At 39.8% G+C, this 19,167-nt stretch overlaps 1 protein-coding gene across 1 annotated transcript in view; it reads right to left on the bottom strand.

Annotated features, from left to right (window-relative positions):
• Nucleotides 1–3,166: 3,166 nt before the first annotated feature.
• The window catches only part of LOC139719009 (scavenger receptor cysteine-rich domain-containing protein DMBT1-like), a 40,651-nt gene continuing 24,650 nt past the window's right edge, over nt 3,167–19,167 (bottom strand). Inside the window, exons 15-26 of the mRNA XM_071630451.1 lie at nt 18,401–18,715; nt 16,930–17,090; nt 14,916–15,066; nt 13,191–13,403; nt 12,457–12,552; nt 11,766–12,086; nt 10,342–10,505; nt 8,339–8,489; nt 7,196–7,341; nt 6,418–6,580; nt 5,471–5,782; nt 3,167–3,617 (exon numbers count right to left, since the gene is read on the bottom strand). Coding sequence (XP_071486552.1) covers nt 3,292–3,617; nt 5,471–5,782; nt 6,418–6,580; nt 7,196–7,341; nt 8,339–8,489; nt 10,342–10,505; nt 11,766–12,086; nt 12,457–12,552; nt 13,191–13,403; nt 14,916–15,066; nt 16,930–17,090; nt 18,401–18,715 — 2,519 coding nt within the window. The 3' untranslated portion in view covers nt 3,167–3,291. The remainder of the gene's footprint in view (nt 3,618–5,470; nt 5,783–6,417; nt 6,581–7,195; nt 7,342–8,338; nt 8,490–10,341; nt 10,506–11,765; nt 12,087–12,456; nt 12,553–13,190; nt 13,404–14,915; nt 15,067–16,929; nt 17,091–18,400; nt 18,716–19,167) is intronic.

Genomic DNA, 19,167 nt, shown 5'->3' with positions numbered 1-19,167 from the left:
TGGCACCATCTGCTGTACTCTTCTAATCCCGCGATGGCAGCATCAGCACTTGAACAGTTCATCACTTTGTTACTAACACTGCTGCATTCACTCAATTTGCATACATACTTGGGCAGTCTTCACCTTTAATTCTATTCCCCTTCGATTTTATTGTGCTCGTCAAAATTCACTGAAGTCGAAGAATTATCTCCGGTTCCTTTGGATTCTACTCAAGCGGGGTTGACTGTATGTCTGTCCCTTTATATTATGCTGTAAATTGAATAGGTTGATACAAAATTGAGGTGAACACACTGCCTTTGTAAAAAGAAATAAATAAAAATGAATATAATAACAATAATAATAACAATAATACAAATAACAATAATAAGAAGAAGATAGTAATAATAATGACAAAAGTAATAACAATAACAGTTATAATAATAATAATATTATTATTAATAATAAAAATAATTTATAAAATTTGTAATAAAAATATATGATTTCATATATTTATCCATTTGTAGTTCAGCTTGCATCTGTCTTGAAATTTTGATTTACTCACTCTTAGAGTGCTGACACCATTATGTCCATGAAGATGCTGAAAATAACATTTTCATGATGATCATATTCATGAACAGCTGCAGATACATTGGCTTTTTAGTACCAAGTACCAACTTTCAGTTTAGTCAAATCAAGATATGCATCTCCTGAAAAAGAAAAAAAAAGAAATTCATGAATTTCTTTGCATGTGTGTGTGTTCGCATGTGTATATACATATATATATATATATATATGTGTCCAAATATCCAGAGATTCAAAATTTTTATCCAAGAGCACAAGTATAAATAATATGAGTACTGAGTTTTAATTGGAAATCTTACACAATGTGCCACATGTACATCACATACGATTCATTTATAAAATATTGACAAAATATGCACTAGAAGGTCTAGTACTTGTTCCATGAAAACACACAAACAAAAAACAAAATCAGAATCAAACCATTGATGATACCATTGTATCAATAACACAGTAACTGCTAAATATATACAGTACCTCAGATACACATAATGGTACTATCATACACTGCTGGTTCCTTTTCACTCAAAAAATACTGATTCCTAAACACTGGTATATTCACAAAGCTATGTACACGTTGGCAAGAAAATCACGAGTACACCATACCTGTTCTGCTACACTAAAGGTATCAGTGTAAACTACACTGAAGGTATCAGTGTAATCTACCAAAGGAGTAAACTTGGATGTCTCCTTCACTGTCTAAGCTGTGCAAGGAAACGACTCATCAATATCCATCGATCATTCACAGCTAGGTCTTTGGTCATAGCAATCATACACATAAATGTGATTTTAAAGGTCTCTTGGTATCCAACTCACTGGGAAAGGTCCCGCTGTGTGAAAGGATTTAGTCAACTCCCTTCCCCCCCCCCCCCCCCCCTCATCCCCAACACCTGCAGAATATTAATTTACTGCTCAATATCATACAAAGAGCAATTGATGTGAGTATTCACAATAAACAGAACAGAAATCCTTGGAAGTCAAGCCTCACGCCAATATTACAGAAATTCGATCTTTATCTGTTAGCATAATACCGTAAGAGAGGAACATCTGCTTTAACAAGTTGATCACGAATCATATTCTGTGTTAAAATACTATATTCACTAAATATTTTGCAAGGTTTTTATTGTCGCAAATTTCACAGGTCAGGTGCTATTCCTGAATTTAAAAATGTGAAAAAATGTTGACTCTGATCCCCACATAAATGTAACGCACACTCATACATTTCTCCATTCAGTACAGTACTCCGAAATCGCAAATGTAACTATTCACAAAATCGTTTTGAAGTCCCCATTAGCGAAAAATTAGACTCGCTAATTATATGGCTTATACAGTAAGTTGTCTTCAACAATGAGGCCTGTGACAGCATTAAAAACAGAACATTATTTTTTGTTCTATTTCTTCTGCAAGAACTGATTAAATCATAGATTTTCAATCAGGTACATTTCAAGAGTATCATAACAATCTCAAGAACAAAGTCAGTTTACCTCACCTAGATTGAATCCAAATTGACAAGAGAAAATCCTTGGACCCACATGAATTTCATTGTGCACAATAGCCTTAAGAAATGCCTCATAAATAAGGAGAAGAATTTTTCTTCATCTTAGCCAATTTTTGGACTTCTGCTAGGTTGACATAGGTGAGATTGATTGTACTTTGGTACTGGATTGGGAAAAATATATTCCCTAAAGTATGCACAAACTTCTATGGTATGTTACAAACCTAGTGACCCTGCACAGAGTTAATGGCAAGATATCTAGGCACATTTCATTCCTTCCCATTGCAGTACATCACATCAATGTATGTCCTTCCTATAAGGAAGCACCAACTGATATGCTTCCTTCTATCAACAGCTTGTCACCACACGGAATAGACAGAAAAGAAAGGAGGCAAAAAAAGAAAGACAAGGAGATTAAAGGACAAGTCCACCTTTATATACATAAGGATTGAGAGAATGCAGCAATATTAGTAGAACACATCAGTAAAAGGTTGGGGGAAATTGGACAATCCGTTCAAAAGTTACGAATATTTTAAGATCTGCGCAGTCACTGCTGGAAGAGAAGACTACTACAGTGTATGATGTCACATGCGTACAACTATATAAGGAAAATAAAAAGAGAATTTCACAAAACTTTACTTTTTGAATAAAGTGCACATTTCTTCGACTTGCTACTGATGTATGTTAAGGGTAATATTATTCCCCCTGCCTTCTGAAAGAGAGAAGTCGAGTGTTCTTTTGTTATGCAAGCAAAATAGAAATATGTTGAATTTTCTTTATTCTTTCTTTATATCGTTGTACTCATGTGACATCACAAGCTATAGTAGTCTTTTCATCCAGCCATGACTGAGCAGAAACTTCAAAAATTCATAACTTTTTAATGGATTGTCCGATTTTGCTCAAACTCTCACTAATGTGTTATACTAGTATTGCTGCATTCACTCTACCCACATGTCTATGAAGGTGAACTTGTCCTTTAAAGATGAGATTCCTAGACTGAGGGGGGAAAAACAGAGAGAAAAAAAAATGACCCAGAGCGGAGGAGCAAAAATAGGGGCCATAAAATGTCAGTAATCAAGAGAGAGATAGAGAGAGAGAGAGAGAGAAGTGGGGATCAAAAGGAATGGAGGTTGAAGAGTGAAGATGCCAGGGATTGGAAGAAAAGAGGTGGAATCACAAATTATTACGAAGAGGGAGAGAAAAAGGAAAGGACCTGACACAGGAAAAAGATGAGGCAATCATGATGTGCATCTGACGTAGGCATCTTGGGTGTGGTCACAGTTTCCAGCGTTGCTACGGGGACAATCGTAGAGGGTTGCCTCAGTCCCGCTGCAACTGACCTGGTCCAGCCAGATGGGCACCTCCTCGGAGAAGTAGTTGGAGGCAGAGGTCAGCAGGAGAGGGTTCTCTGCCCGGACACTCTTGCCAGAATCGAAGCCCAGCTGGCGACAGACCACCCGGGCATCGCGGTCGTCCCAGCTGTTGTCGCAGATCGTGCCGAAACGCCCGTTCATGAAGATCCGCACGAAGCCTTCGGAGGAGCGACTGCCGCCTACCAACTGGACTGCATTGACATGAGAAACAGTATCCAACAGTGTCATACAATTTCTAGAATGCAATGCCATTGACTGTGTGTGATAGGGTTTGTTTACCCTCATTCATTTAAGTATATATGTGACCCGCTACAACAAAAGGATCCTAAAGTCGCTGACGGCTGAGCCGAGAAAATCGAGTTTGAAGTCACATCATCAAAATTGGTCAATACAATCGGATTTCTGTTTTTGGCATAATTTTGTAGTCTAATGTTTTGTCTATCATCTGCCTAAATTTCGAAGCAAAATGAGTAAAGGAAAGGCGAGAAATCAGCGTTTTTCTGGGCCATGATTTTCCGACTTTCAATGTAACAGAAACGTGTCCGAAGATTAGGATTTAGCACCTCAGCTAGACTCTGCCCCTAGCAACGAGGGAGTGATCTTATTGGTCAAAGCGTGGCATCCTGATTACTGATTTGTTGCTAGGAGCATGCCTTCTATTGTCAAGCGGTGAAAACTGTCTCGCCTTCTCTGATCATGTTAGTGTCGGAAGGAAAACTTTAAAGGCATTTTTCTCGAAACTCTGATTTCCTCAACCACTTGACATGCGCTAATAAAATCATTGATATCTTCGTAATCGAGTACTTTTATGAGTTGTGCTTTATATGAAATTAAAGTAGAAGAGTAAGGGAATAATGTCATGCCATTTTCAGAAAATCATCCTCCCCCGACTTTCGGATCCTTTTGTTGTAGCGGGTCACATATGTATGTATGTACGTATCCATGTCTGTGTGAATGTATGTGTACGTAGCTGTATTTATTTGTGTATGTGTATAATAATGATAATTATAAAATGGGTTCAAGAATGTAGCCAATAGGAAGCGCTGAAATGAGACACACCTCCTTCCTTTACTTCAGTACAACTGCACTGCCTGTAATCCTATGGTAGATTGCCGATCGTCTGTGCGCGCGGCGGCTCCTTTGATGAATTGCATGCATACGCGTACGCGCTGTCAATCCTGTAAACAACTTCTAGTTCGGGCTGCCGGCCGGCCGGCCGGCCTGTCTTCCCTTGTGCATAACATAATATGTGGCGTACGTACGTATACTATACGTACACTTTGTACAGTACAGTAGACCAAGCGTTTTGGGACCGGACGCGTACATGGAGTCACTTTGAAGAGCAAATCCAACGATTTAGCAGGTTAATTCTCACGCCGTTTTCAGAGTATGTTGTCTAGTAGGCCTATATGAGGAGTCTATATCAAGTCTTTAAGGTAAAGGGTGCATATTCTATGTAAAATAAGTAAGTTTTCATGCGGGTGTCCGGAAACCCAACCCCCCATTATACTTATACTGTATGTGCGGGACTTCCGCGAGTGCGACGTGCGTAAAAGTTTGGGACGAACATCTTCGGACGTCTTGACCCACAAAGGTACGTGAAAAACGCTGAAAAATGATGTTAGTTTTCGAATTTTCGACCCATTTTATAAAACAAATGATGCACAGGATTATTTCGTGGCGTTAGTGTAGGCGTAGCTCACTCTCGGATATTTACAATGTAGTGCAACATGCACTCGGCTTCGCCTCGTGCATGTTTCACAATTGTAAATACCCTCGAGTGCACTACGCCTACACTAACGCACTCTATCCTGTGCATCATTTGTATAATGGTAACTCTTTTATGGTTGGTCATGATTGTTGCAGGTCAACCAAATCAATGCATCATTATTGAAAGTTAATCGTAATCTTGCTTCATTTGTTTCTAGTTCAAGTATCAAAAAACTATTTAAAAAAATGAAAAAAAAAATATTCATCCTACAGAAAAATTATACAGAAAGTCACAACAAGGCAACCTAATAGAACAAGACCAAACCTCCCTTACCTGCTGCATCGCACACAGCAGCCGCATCAGAGAAATGCGAACAGCTGAGCGAATTCCCCAAGCCGTGGGGGCAGTCGGCGAGGCTGTGCTCGTTGGTGCAGTCGACATGGTGGAGGTGGATGGGGCCCACACCGGCACCGTAGCTGGCAGCGACAGACTGAGGAAGGGCGGCGAAGAAGCCAAGCTGCCGGCACACCACGTCTGCATCCTGCTGGTCCCAGCCCTCTTTGCAGACGGTGCCCCACTCCTTGTCGTAGTAGAGCTCCACCCGACCCTGGCGAGCATTGGCACCGCCCGCAAGACGGACAGCAGCTGTGGAATGATAGGATGTCACCATTAGTCACCACTTCAACACCATATTATAAGTGTGATGAGCAATACTGGCAGTGGCAGGCATTCACATAGCATCATCATGTATTAGAACAGTACAATTTCCCAATGAACAACACCACCTAGGGAAATTACTGTGCAGAAATGACCACCATCACACAAAAAAAAAGAAAATACTCGTACAGTACATCACTGCATCATGCCATCAACAATTTTACTCGCACCACATGGAGACACCACTAACAGTCACATTTGACCCTGCATGGTGCTATTTAAACTCTGAGCCTATTCTCACACAGCACACACTCAACTTCCACATAGAGTACTGTAAAACACACTATATTCTCGCGGCATGAAATTTTCGCGAATTGGAGCCCATGGCCTTTTTCGCAGCATGAAATTGTCGCGAGTTGCCTGTAGCATTCAATGCTTATAGTGTAGACAAGAACTTTCACACGCACATTGATTTTGCGAATCTTGGCTCTCTCGAAATTCGCAAAATTAAAGTGCAAGCGAACATTCCTCGTTTAACAGTAGTAACGTCCTCCGGAGATTCCTATCACTTCCCCACCTCCATTCCTCACACATATACCCTCCCATCCTCTTCATTAGCTTACGGGCAGTGCTGCAGACAACTCCAGCATCTCTGTGATGTCCACATAGGTGGCTGGCCCTGGACATGGTCAAGCAGTCGGACAGCTGCCTTGCGTCGCTACTACAGCTGACCTCGTCAAAGAAGATAGGCCCTGATCCCTGACCAAAGTGGGCTCCTCGTGGTGCCTGGGTCAAAAGAAACGAGACGAGAAGATCCCATTAGGTTGACACCACGCTATACTCTAACCCATTGAGGACAGTTTGATTTTGCTACAACACATATTTCCCATAGACGCTTGCCCAAGTATACTCGAGACTCATTCTCAACGGGTTAATACAGGTGCTTTATGATAACAGCTGTCAGTATAAACTAGAATCAAGTCCAACGTCAAAAGGTTGATGTATGTCAAATGAGACCTTTACAAGAAAGAGTCAGGAGTGATATTTCTGCTTTGCCAGGAAATGGAGTTGTTTTGCATTTACACCTTGTACATAAAGTAGATACGAAAGAAAAACTTATACTGTATTCGACAAATATTCAGTGAGTGGAATTTTTCGCAAATCAGGACTTCCTGGCAATTTTGCAAGTTGTTAACTTTGCGATTGTCAGGTAGCGTAACGAACGGAGAAATGAGCAGGTGCAAGTCTCATTCATGTCGGGATCAGAGTTAATATCTTTGTGTCGTTAAATTCGCAGATAGCACTCGACTCGCAAAACTCGCCAAAATGACAACTCCTCGAAGTACATGACATATCGGCCTTCAGTATCGTTTATCTTTTATGGCAGTCATGAATGATTACCATGCGTGCAGAGGTGTACCCCAGTTGGCGGCAGACCACTGTGGCATCGGTCAGGTCCCACCCACTGTCACACACCGTCCCCCAGCTCCCTCCGATGTACAGCTCCACTCGACCCTCGCTGGGTCTGGAGCCGCCAACCAGACGTACTGTAGGACAGCGGAAAGAGGTGAGAAACACAAAAAATGGCTTTCTTTTTACTTGTCCAGCTAATATTGTTACACAACTGGAATGTTCTGTACACATCAGAGCACTAAACATTAGCACTGACACTAATTTAGCATCACAAGGACCAATGATTTTCTGTTGCTTTCATTTTGGAGTTTTGTTTTGAAGGTGAATACTAAGAGGAAAAAAAAGACTTCTCTATCCCAAAAACTGATGTGAGAAGTTTCAGGGCTTACAGAAGAAGGACATATGAAAAGAAAAAAAAAAAGGAAAGAGATAAGGGAATGACAAGAATAATAATTAGAAGAAAGGTCTCCAGGGAATTGTTGTATATACAAAACAAATCTATTAACCAACAAGAGATAACTAATTCTGGCAGCCACCAACTGATCGTCGCTGGGGCGATAAGACCTCGTATCTACAAAATGTCCAATGTTCAGGAGAGCCAAAAAACAAGGCGGCCAAAGCACTGTGGCGAATGGGATAGCCTTTCCTTTGGCATGCCATGGTGGCTTCATTTTTGGAGTAAGAAAGTTGGGATTTGGACAGGACATCACTTAACCCATTATTTGACCAATAATCCAAAAAAGTAATTTTCACCAAAAATTGCAGATACAAGATCTTATCACCCCAGCGACGTGATACTGAATGACTCTGACAAACATGACACATAAACACAACACTCATATCTCAAAACTGAGGAGACAACCCTTGCAAAACCAGAAATTTTGTATGCATGAAACCTCTGTGAATTTCACAAGCCAAGATTTGTAACAGTAAAATACATGTGAATATTTCAAAAAGTCTATACAATGCATTGAATGATTGTCGCATATTCATGAAAATTCTATGCCCTGAACAAGGCAATCAGCTCCAATCCGCAAAAGTTTAATGCCACAAATAATTATGGTTTTACAGTATACAACAGAAAAAAGTTGGTGGAAAACTTGAGAAAAGAAAATATAGAAGGAATGGTACCTGGACTGCGGCATACTACACCCACGTCATCGCCATGGTTACAGTCACTGCTCATGGCACTGCCCATGTGACAGTCTTGAATCCGGCTCTCATCCCCCTGGCACTCCAAGTGGCTGGCGTGAATAGAGCCATTGCCCATCCCAAAGCCAGCCTGAACAACGGAATGAAATGGAACAATTCTTTATCAAGTCTTATCCACATAGCGATACCACTGATTGTACTCTGTGAAGCCTTGCACTTGCATCATAATCAGAATCATGTCGAGTTATGACTGGAATTAAAGATAGTGTTAGCTCCGCTAAGGGAGGAGGTTATGTTTTCTTTAGCATTTGTTTGTTTGTTTGTTTGTCCATGTGCAAATAACTCAAAAAGTAGTAGATGGATTTGGATAAAACTTACAGGAAAGGTTGAGAATGACACAAGGAACGGATGATTAATTTTTGGTAGTGATTCAGGCATTCTTATGGATTTTATGAAGGATCTTTGATATTTTGGCAGGTAGGGTCAATGAACTTGGGAGTTCAAGCTGCACATTTTTTGAGGTTTGCATACGTGTGGTAAAGTGTATGCTCCAGTTTCTGCTAGGGCGAGGCACACCGTGCAGCTGGAAGGAATTGATGACATAACAAAAGGCTCCTACATTGTATATTGGGAAATCAGGCAATTTCAGCACCCACATGTAAAGGTGGAAATCACTGATCTCTATGGAAGAATAAGATCAGTGGTGGAAATAAGCTACTTGGCGGAGGTCTGAGCTCTTTGAGTGCTTCTCTAGCATTATATTATTTTCCAATGAAAATGTCATACAAGGTGTATACAAGGATATGCCTAAAACCTTTTCATACTATCAATCCGAACTATGAATCTAAGGTTATGTGTACTTCGGTATGCATCAAGCAATGGCACAAAGGGGTGGGGCTCTGCCACCTTTTCTTTGCACCTTCTGACTTCATCTGTACACAATCCCTGAATACAGTCAGCTCCTGTCATCTTGAACATGGTTACAAGGAATTTTGATACAATAAATTATTGTTACAACAACGCATAAATAAGTAAAAAAACATGAACATGAAGAAATAAAGGAGGTAAAAAATTCAGGTCAAAAATTCATCATCTACATACAGGCTTGTATGTTCATACATGTATAATTCATATGTTCATACATTTTGTACATGTATAGTTCCTTTGTTTAGTAATAACAAATTTGCCACATAATGAAAGAAAACTCCCAATACAGAGGACTTCATTATAAAGCTATTAAAGGGAATCACCTGTACAAGCAGTTACATTCTTTTCAAAAGCAAACAAGCAACAGAAGTTACACATCAATAAAGAATTACTCATAAAAGTAAAAGTGGAAATTTTTGCAGTGTTGCAATTTTCACGTATTTCATGCAACCAGACTAAAGAGCGATAATGAAAGAACAAGAATATTTTTCCTTGCCATGTGTTCAAGTACATGTAGTTGATTTCTTGATTGCACGGAATTAAAAACACACAAAACTCATCTTACCTGACCGAGCGAGAAAAATTACTCGCGAGAAAATATCCACATTTACAGTAGGATCATATTGCATCTTGCTTTGACTCCCTTAGGCCCCCATTCTTCTGTCAACCAATTTACATGAGGCAGTTTTTGACTTCTGCCTTCCTACTGTCTTACAGGAATTTAACGTAAGGCGCGGTCAGAATGGCAAAAGATCAAGAAGTTTAAGATCGCCATCTTTAAGATCTCGAAGTTTTGCCAGTGCGACCGCAAACTTCCCGCGAAACTTCTCGCGAAACTTCTTGATCTGTTTGCGGGCGGTGTTTCCGAAGCGCGAGGCCATTGTCATGTACAGATGTGCATTGTTCCGTCACAATCACTAGCCATCGGATGGTGCAATCTTTCTTGTGCGCGTACCAATGGCCCAAACTTCGCGATCTTAAACTTCTCGATCTTTTGCCAGTGTGACCGCCCCTACAGAGTCACAATAACACCAATTTATTTTCACATCACCGACCTGAGGAACCACCTCCAGTGCCCCGGGGTATCCAACCTGTCGACACACCACATCAGCGTCGGGGATTCCAAACGACTTGTCGCAGATCGTGCCCCACTCGTCGTCAATCATGACCTCGATACGTCCCTCCTGGTGACCATTACCACCGACCAGCTGTAAGGGAACTGGACAGTAAGAGACGGGGAAGAAAGAAAAGGGCAGAGTAAGTGGACTTAATCATACTGTGCGTGCTGTCATTTCATTACTTTGACAAGAGTCAAGAAAACTGTAAATTATGGTATATTGGATCAAAGACAAAAAACAAGACATCTGTTCAGAAATTGAGAATTTGATATAGCTACCTCCTGTTCAAATTTAAAAGTCTTAAAATACATGTTTTATAACATTCAAAACTTTGCATATTATGTTGCACATTATGTTGATGTCTTACAAATTTTGTACATCATCCCACAATGTTTATATTATATCTATTTTCCTGCATGTTAAAGGCATCGTGACTTCTAAGCCAATTTTCTTAAAATTGCTTATCTCTCTAGGGCCTCCACATCATTTCTATGATGTGTTCTTGAAATGCAGATGGGTCAAATTTTGTACATGTATCAATATGGAATCAGTGGAGAGCTTGGGATATAGAGAATCCCATGGTGCTAAATCTACAAAATCAAAACTCAGAGTTTTCATGAGATGTCATTTCTTATACACCCACATAAACATTTTCATATGATAGGAAATCATTATTGCCGAGTTTGGGTAAAAGCACAATTCAACATCATGTTAAAATGACTTCAATAGAGTACAATCAGATACACAAAAAGGTAGATATATAATCAAACTAGCTAGGGCATGATACAAGAAACTCATGGAAATTCACAGTTTCATTTTTTTCATCAAAATAGGTACATATATGTAGGTCGCGACCACATACATATTCAAATTAGCTGAGGTGATGACTTTATAAATTCACAATTTTCACATTGGCTTGTGCACAAAATATCTACGGATTTTTATATTAGCAGACTATTTAGCAATCTCAAGCCTTAGAATCATTGCAAGATAACAAGCATCTACAATGTATGTGAAGAATACAATTTTTGATGCCATATAAAAAAACAACAACAGGGATTCAGGGAAGATTTACGAGATGGGTTACGCGAGATTTGTTAAGCAACATTATCAGTTAATCTAATTTACAAATATCACTATCTTTTGAATGCATGTGCCACTTTAAATTCCATATCTGCCCCATTTCAAGTCTGATTTTAAACTTTCCCATACATTCATTCTGAATTTCCTCTGCCTATAAAAGCCACGTTGAATGAGATTTGACAGCGCACTTGAAGTCATATTTAAATTCTATGAAGGAATTATGCAACCCCTTGAAAAATGCAGAGAAAACTTATGTCAAGATTATTAAATCATCTTACCTGTAGCAAAGCAGACAATCCCGACGTCTTCATCATGTCCACAGTTGCGTCTGTCCAGCGTACTGCGGGGACAATCTATCAGTAAGTCCTCATCCCCATTGCACTGCACATTGTCAAGATGCACAGGGCCAGTACCCACCCCATAAAAGGCCCCGGGCACCACAGCGAGGGCCGCCAGGAACCCCAACTGCCTGCAGGCCACCATGGCATCCACCATGTCGAAGCTGTCGTCGCACACCGTGCCCCAGGCACCCTCGTGGAACACCTCCAAACGACCCTTGTTGGGGTCTTGTTCCACACTGTTGACAAGGCGGATTGCCTCTGTTAGGGAGGGGGGTGGGGGTGGAGACAAATGTTGATAACTTTTGTGGCATATCAGGTAATTTTAGGAATGGCATCGACAGTGTTCTAAGAATGTTTTCCCTTCTCTTCTGTATTTTCAGTCCAGTTCAATCGACATTTATTCCATTCGCCCACAAAAACTGTAACAAATCCATGCCATTCCTAAAATAACCTGATTTGCACATTCAACTTTAAATCCAACCTCACCAAAAGTCTGTACACATATATGTTGTTTCAATCATCCAAATGACAGCATCATTTAAGATGTTAATCTTGACATTTCACCTTCATCAATCTATCTAGACATTCATCATAATGGACTGTAGTAAGAAGTGTCTTGAGGGCCTACCTGGACCTCGACAGATCACGCCGGCATCATCATCATGCTTGCAGTTGCTCACTCCCAGCTGGTTGTGCTCGCATTCCATGATACTGGCTTCAGAACCTGACAAGATATCAATCAACATTTAGTCACAGACCATGAGTGTTTTCATCTTCACACACAGGACTCTGGTCTGCTGAGTTTTTGTCAAGACAGTACAGGAGTGTTTAACGATCACATACAAGCCCCTTACTTGAGGGCTTTTGGCTACTGAGTTGTTTAGGCACAGTGGTTAAGACCATTAGGTGTTCAAGCTTCAGATCTTTGGTTCAAGTCCCTTGACAATAGAGCAGTGCATTCGAGTATGACAGTGCCCTTGGGAACAACAGTTTACCTTGCCCTTCATGGCGAAAATGTCACAAAATGACAATGCATTAAATTTACCCCTGAAGTAGCTACAGCAGTTATAATTTATCTGGAATGATAACTGAACAAGAGTTGCAGCAAACATAGTGTATGAGCATGAAAGTTTTAACTCCAGCTGTCCTGGATCATAACATATTTACATTGCATTATATTCACACAAACAAAACTAAACAATGCAAGCGAAGAAGGCACTCTATATTGTTCAAGTCAGCTCAACTTCCTTTGTATAAACATCTACATCTTACACATGTATATACAATATACAATTTATGCATATGAATATTATGTCAGCATCAAACAAAAGACTTGACAAAAATATCTGAATTTGTGCTCACCATCACATTCGACACCGCTGAGGACGATGGGGCCCCTTCCCTGGCCAAACCTTGCCCCACCAGTTGCTTCCACAGCCGGTCCAAATCCTAGCTGCTGGCAGACAACGGCAGCGTCATCTACGTCCCAGTCACCGTCGCAGACGGTGCCCCACACGCCATTGGCGAACACCTCCAATCGCCCCTCGTTCACTGTGCTACCATCGGCAAGGCGCACTATTCAAGGGAAGGATATGATGGAGGGAATCAAGACTAGAAATCAAGACTAGTAATCTCTTATTCCAGTCAATCATCATTAAGAACCCATTATGTGTAAAGGCATTTTATAACTAAACCCATTCCATACTGAATTCTGAAATCCCTATAAACTTAATACAAGGGCCACCAGGTTCCCATAGGGAATGGGTTAACTTCATATTTTCTATTCTGGACTGTAAAACAAGGTTTTCAGGGAGCATCACACAGAACCAAGGCGACTTGACCACTCTGTCTTTAAAATTGTTCTGCTTTCTTCTTCTGAGGTTCAAACAACTCACTTAACTTTCCATGACTGCAGCTATCAACACAAATCGGTAAACCTACACGAAATTCCGATGTTTGATAAAAAGTATTGTAATCTATGAAAGCACTATATCGTCGCTGTGGCGACAAGATCTCGTATCTACAAAAATGTCAAATGTTCAGGAGAGCCAAAAAACATGGCGGCCAAAGCACTGTAGCGAATGGGATAGTCTTTCCTTGAAAATGCTGTGGTGGCTTCATTTTTGGGTTAAAACACCTAGAATTTGGACAGGACATCACTTAACCGATTATTTGACCACTAATCAAAAAAAGTCATCTTCACCAAAATTGCAGATACAAGGTCTTGCCACCCCAGCGACGATATGCCCATGAGTATACAGGTAAGTGGGGCTTCCTGAATCTCCTATGTTACCCTACAACAGATACTGTAAAAGTGGATATTTTCGCGCAACTAATTTTAAGAAGAATTTCGTGTATTTTTAATTCCTCAGAATCAAGACCTTAACTATTGGAACATATGGCAGGCAAAAATATTTGTGTGCTTTTATTTTCGCGCTAGTTTCTGCTTGTGCGGAATGCACGAAAATTTAAACACCGCGAGAATTTCCACTTTCACAGTAGCGCACAGATATTGACCCTTGAGTGGCTGCATGCTCTTTTCTTTGAAGCCTTCAAAGAATAGATGTTGTAAGGGGTTGAATCTCCTGCAAGGCCCCATTCACAATCATCAACACTTTAGAAAGGTCTGCATCAGTTTTCAACACACAAGGTTAAACATATCAGTTTACAAAGGTGCTTTATTTTGGACCACATCACATTCTGGTCTGATATGTTTTACAGGATTTTTGCTTATATCTAAAAATCAAATCGTGTATAGTGCCTTTCCAGGTGTTAACTCTACTAAAGACTGTCGTATAAAACATAGAGAACAAAAGAGGAGAGAAAAGAGAAGGGGAAGAATGTGAAGAAATGCTTTTAAAAAAATATTACAGCAAGAACAGAATGATTCAAGCTAGTGGCTCACGAAATTCATTTTACCAGTACAGGTATATAAGTAATAATGACTGAGAGAACACCATTTCATTCAATTCAATAAATCTCAAAAGATGAAAAAAAAAATCCAACTAAAATGATGGAGGCATTATTCATTTTATTAAATGTTTCACACACACTCACATTTACACACACAAATTTATCATTTTCTACCTGGGACTGAGCAGATAATCCCTGCATCTCTGCCGTGGTTACAGGAATGACGTCCGAGAACACTGTGGTAGCAGTCGCCCAGTTCAGACTCCAAACCGGAACAACTCACGGTTGACATGTGAATCGGCCCCGAACCAGAACCAAAACCATCCTGTGAGTACAGAATCGTTTCTTTTCAAATCAGGACGTCAATAATATCATTCTATTCAAAAGATGTAAATGCTTTTCTCAATATTTGTCAAGTCCTTCACAAAAGGCATTTCAAGCACTTTCACAGCAAGTTCACCTCAAATTATATCAAACTATTAGAGTCACAAAAGCTGTGGCCAGCTTGCTGTTTCCACAACACTCAGGGGCTGAGGCAGCGAGAAATCAAGGGTTCTTTCAATATGCTGTATCCAAATGAGAAAAAGGACTGCATTTCATGATGCAATTGTTACATCATCATCATGCACTCATCAACACTTCGCGTTTCAAATATATGGAGTTCTCGATTTCATTCACTGAAAGATTAGATACACTGACACAGTAGGGCGATTTAAAATATCTTCACAAAATACTTCATTACACCCAAAAGTCATGAAACTTTGAATTTCAATGCAGTCTTGGACTGCAGAATTTGGACAAGAGGTAATTACAACATCTATCCTTTGATTTCTGAGAGAGAATATCACTTTTCCCCTAATTTATTAAAACAAGTTGCTTTATAATGCAGATTTCTCGGCATCAGTCCTGCAATATTATCATCAAACCTTTTTCCCTCCCTGTTATCACAGTGAAATGTGATGATGAAACTTTAACACAGTGAACACAAAACTCAATGATATCCCGCAACAACACAAATACACAATGATAGAAACCTTATTCCTCATTCCAGTGCATTTGTCGCTGGCTGGCAAGCACAATGGAGTACTTTGTTTGCCTATTGACACGGTGTGTCTGGGACCTTGTTGTCAATGAACACAAGTAGATTACCTAATCTCCTGACCCCCATTGTGCCACAATGGCCTTCCTGTCACAGGTACTATTTACCATTGGGAGCAGCCATTTAAAAATGTTTGCATTAACACATTTGATGTACAATGTGTAGATCAGTTGTTTCACAAAACATCATACCATATAAAGATTTTGCAATAAAGTCTGAAATATAAAGAGATATCATTATTTTTCTCAATAAACTATAACAGCAGATGGTTAATTGTGGAAACAATTTTATTCTAACTATTGTTCACATTTGTATTTAACAAAACTTAACACTATTTATACTGATTAACATTTCTACATTGGCTGTTTCTATCCAAAACTCACATCTTAGAACTATTTTGAAGCACTAAAGCTGGGTTTTTGTTTCATCTGCACAAGGTAAATAATGCCTTTAAACTGAGGCACATTGTTACACCTGAGAGGGCTTGCTAACAGACAAGTTTGGGTGGATTACTGAATTCCAATGAAAAAAGTAACTTAAGCTAAACGCCTGGGCACATTAAAGGTATAAGAGGAAAATCGGACAATCCATTCAAAAGTTATGGATTTTTTAAGTATCTGCGCAGTCACTGCTGGATGAGAAGACTACGGCAGTGTATGATGTCTCATGCATACAACGATATAAGGAAAATAAAAAGAGCATTTCACAAAACTTTACTTTTTGAATAGAGTGCACATTTCTTCGACTTGTTACTGACGTGTATTAAGGGTAATATTATTCACCCTGCCTTCTGAAAGAGAGAATTCGAGTGTTCTTTTGTTATGCGATAAAACTGAAAATATGTTGAATTTTCTTTATTCTTTCTTTATATCGTTGTACACAAGTGACATCACAAGCTACAGTAGTCTTTTCATCCAGCCGTGACTAGGCAGAAACTTAAAAAATTCATAACTTCATAACAGATCGTCCGATTTTTCTCAAACTCTCACTAATGTGTTCTACTAATATTGCTGCATTCACTCAACCCACATGTCTATGAAGGTGAACTTGTCCTTTAAGGGTTAACACAGTGATGAGAGCATACAATACCTTGCTGGGGACCACATCAACAGCGCCCTCAAAGCCAAGCTGACGGCAAAGCACATCGCCATCATGAACGTCCCAGCCATCGTCGCACACTGTACCCCACAATCCATTCATGAAGACTTCCACACGCCCCTCATTCACCTCACTGCCACCAGCCAAACGCACTGTGTTGGGGTAACGACAAAAGCAAGGATGTCTCAGTTACTAATAAATAAGGTTATCGGTTAGTATAGTTCATTTAGGAACTAAGTTACTGGATTCATGCCAACAAAATTTAACTACAATATCTGTTGTTGTATTAATCAATGGTCTCGGAAATACAGAACATGTGCAACTCGATCAAAAGAAACTTTGTATACAATATTTTTGTGGCTTACATCTGGATTTTGAAGACAGAACAAGTACAAACCCGAAATGATTCTGTTAAATCGATGGTAACTCTTTTGAGCTCAGCTGAATGGCCAACTGAAAATTTTTAAGTCTGCAGACTACCCAATCACAACCTTTTATCATCATTTCTTACACGAAATATTCCATTGGGATGATTTCTTGCCGACATAGACTGTTGATTGTTGGTTTGTTTGTTTGTTTGTTTTTTGTGTGTGTGTTCTTTTTTGCATAAATTTTAATGTTACTGTGAAAACACTACATGCCCTTTATTAACGGGCCTAACCACCATTAGAAATTTTGCAGTTTCTGCACCAGAAAAATTTGCTCCTTAACCCGTTGAAGACGAGTTGCGAGTATACTCGGGCAGGTGGCTATGGAAAATGCATGTTGTAGCAAAATCAAACAGTCCTCAACAGGTTAATTGCATGGTTGACTGCAATAGTCTCTTCTAAAGAGTATCTGTGTAGTTTTGAATTGACTTTGATGCACAGTTGCAAGCATACATGTACATGCATATTGTATACACACTTTCATACATACAAATACAGAATTCCTGGCGGGTAATTAACAATAAACTACTATGATCCACTGGTGAAGCCATAGTCCACCTAGAAAAGAAATATGAAGTTCAAGAGAACCTATTTCTTCCTCACTACTCTGTGTTCACCATAACCAGTGTTTTGAGCTGAGAAAGAACTTTTGTTCTCATATGAGCAGAATGTATCTTTATCTCTGTCTTGCTTGGCTGGGAACTACAATCCATATTTCTTTTAAAAAAATGTATAAATAAAGAAAAAATAAAAATAACTGAATATACAAATGAAGGAATAAATGAATGAATGACTAAATAATAATAATAATAATGATAACAATATTAATAATAATAATAATAATGATGATGATGATGATAATAATAATAATAATAATAATAATGATAATAATAATAATAATAATAATAATAATAATAATAATAATAATAATAATAATAATAATAATGATAATAATAACAATAATAATAATAATAATAATAACAATAATAATAATAATAATAAAGACTACAAACAGACACCAGCTTCTGACTTGCCTTTTGGTCTGCAAACGACTCCTGCATCATTGCCATGGTTACAGTTGTTGATGCCAATGCCGGGATGGGGGCAGTTCAACAGGGATCCCTCGTGTCCGGTGCACTGCATGCTGCTGAGGAAGATGGTGCCAATGCCGCGGCCAAAAGCTGCTCCCCTGTTGGCCGCTACCGCCCCCGGGTATCCCAGCTCCCGGCACACCACCGCGGCATCGTCAATGTCCCACGACTGGTCGCAGACAGTGCCCCACTGACCCTGATATTTGAGCTCCACCCGACCTTCATTTGGCGCTAAACCATTGACAAGCCGGACCTCAGCTGTCAATGAAACATTACAAAAATAATTTTTAAAAATTGTGTCTATCACTTGGGAAGTTCTGCTTTCAAAGAATCACTACTTAAGCCCCGTTCCACTATCACGATTTGGACCCCGATCTGTCCCGATCTAGCAGATCGGGAGAGAGCGGCAAAAGCGTACGGGGATCGGAAGCATCGTAGCAGCAGCGTGTGGAGGTCGGGGTTGGAGCGGGCAGTTTTTCAGATCGGGAAGAAATTTTGAACCGGTTCAAAATTTCTTCCCCATCTCCCCGATCAAAATTGGCATATTTTTAATCGTACGGCAAGCGGGGAGAGCGTAGTGACAGCGTAAACGCAGCGGGGAGAGCGTAATGACGGCGTAAACGCAGCGGGATGAGCGTAACAAGGTCTTTCTGAGCATAGTAACATCGGCACAAGAACGGGTAGTAATTTTAGCTGTAATTTTCGAAGAA

Source organism: Diadema antillarum, unplaced genomic scaffold (genome assembly GCF_040938485.1).
Source record: "Diadema antillarum isolate AM-2024a unplaced genomic scaffold, OU_Dant_1.0 scf00000103, whole genome shotgun sequence".
Classification (NCBI taxonomy): Eukaryota; Metazoa; Echinodermata; class Echinoidea; order Diadematoida; family Diadematidae; genus Diadema; species Diadema antillarum.
Note: the sequence above shows the minus strand (reverse complement) of the source record. Positions and strands in the feature narration are given on the sequence as shown.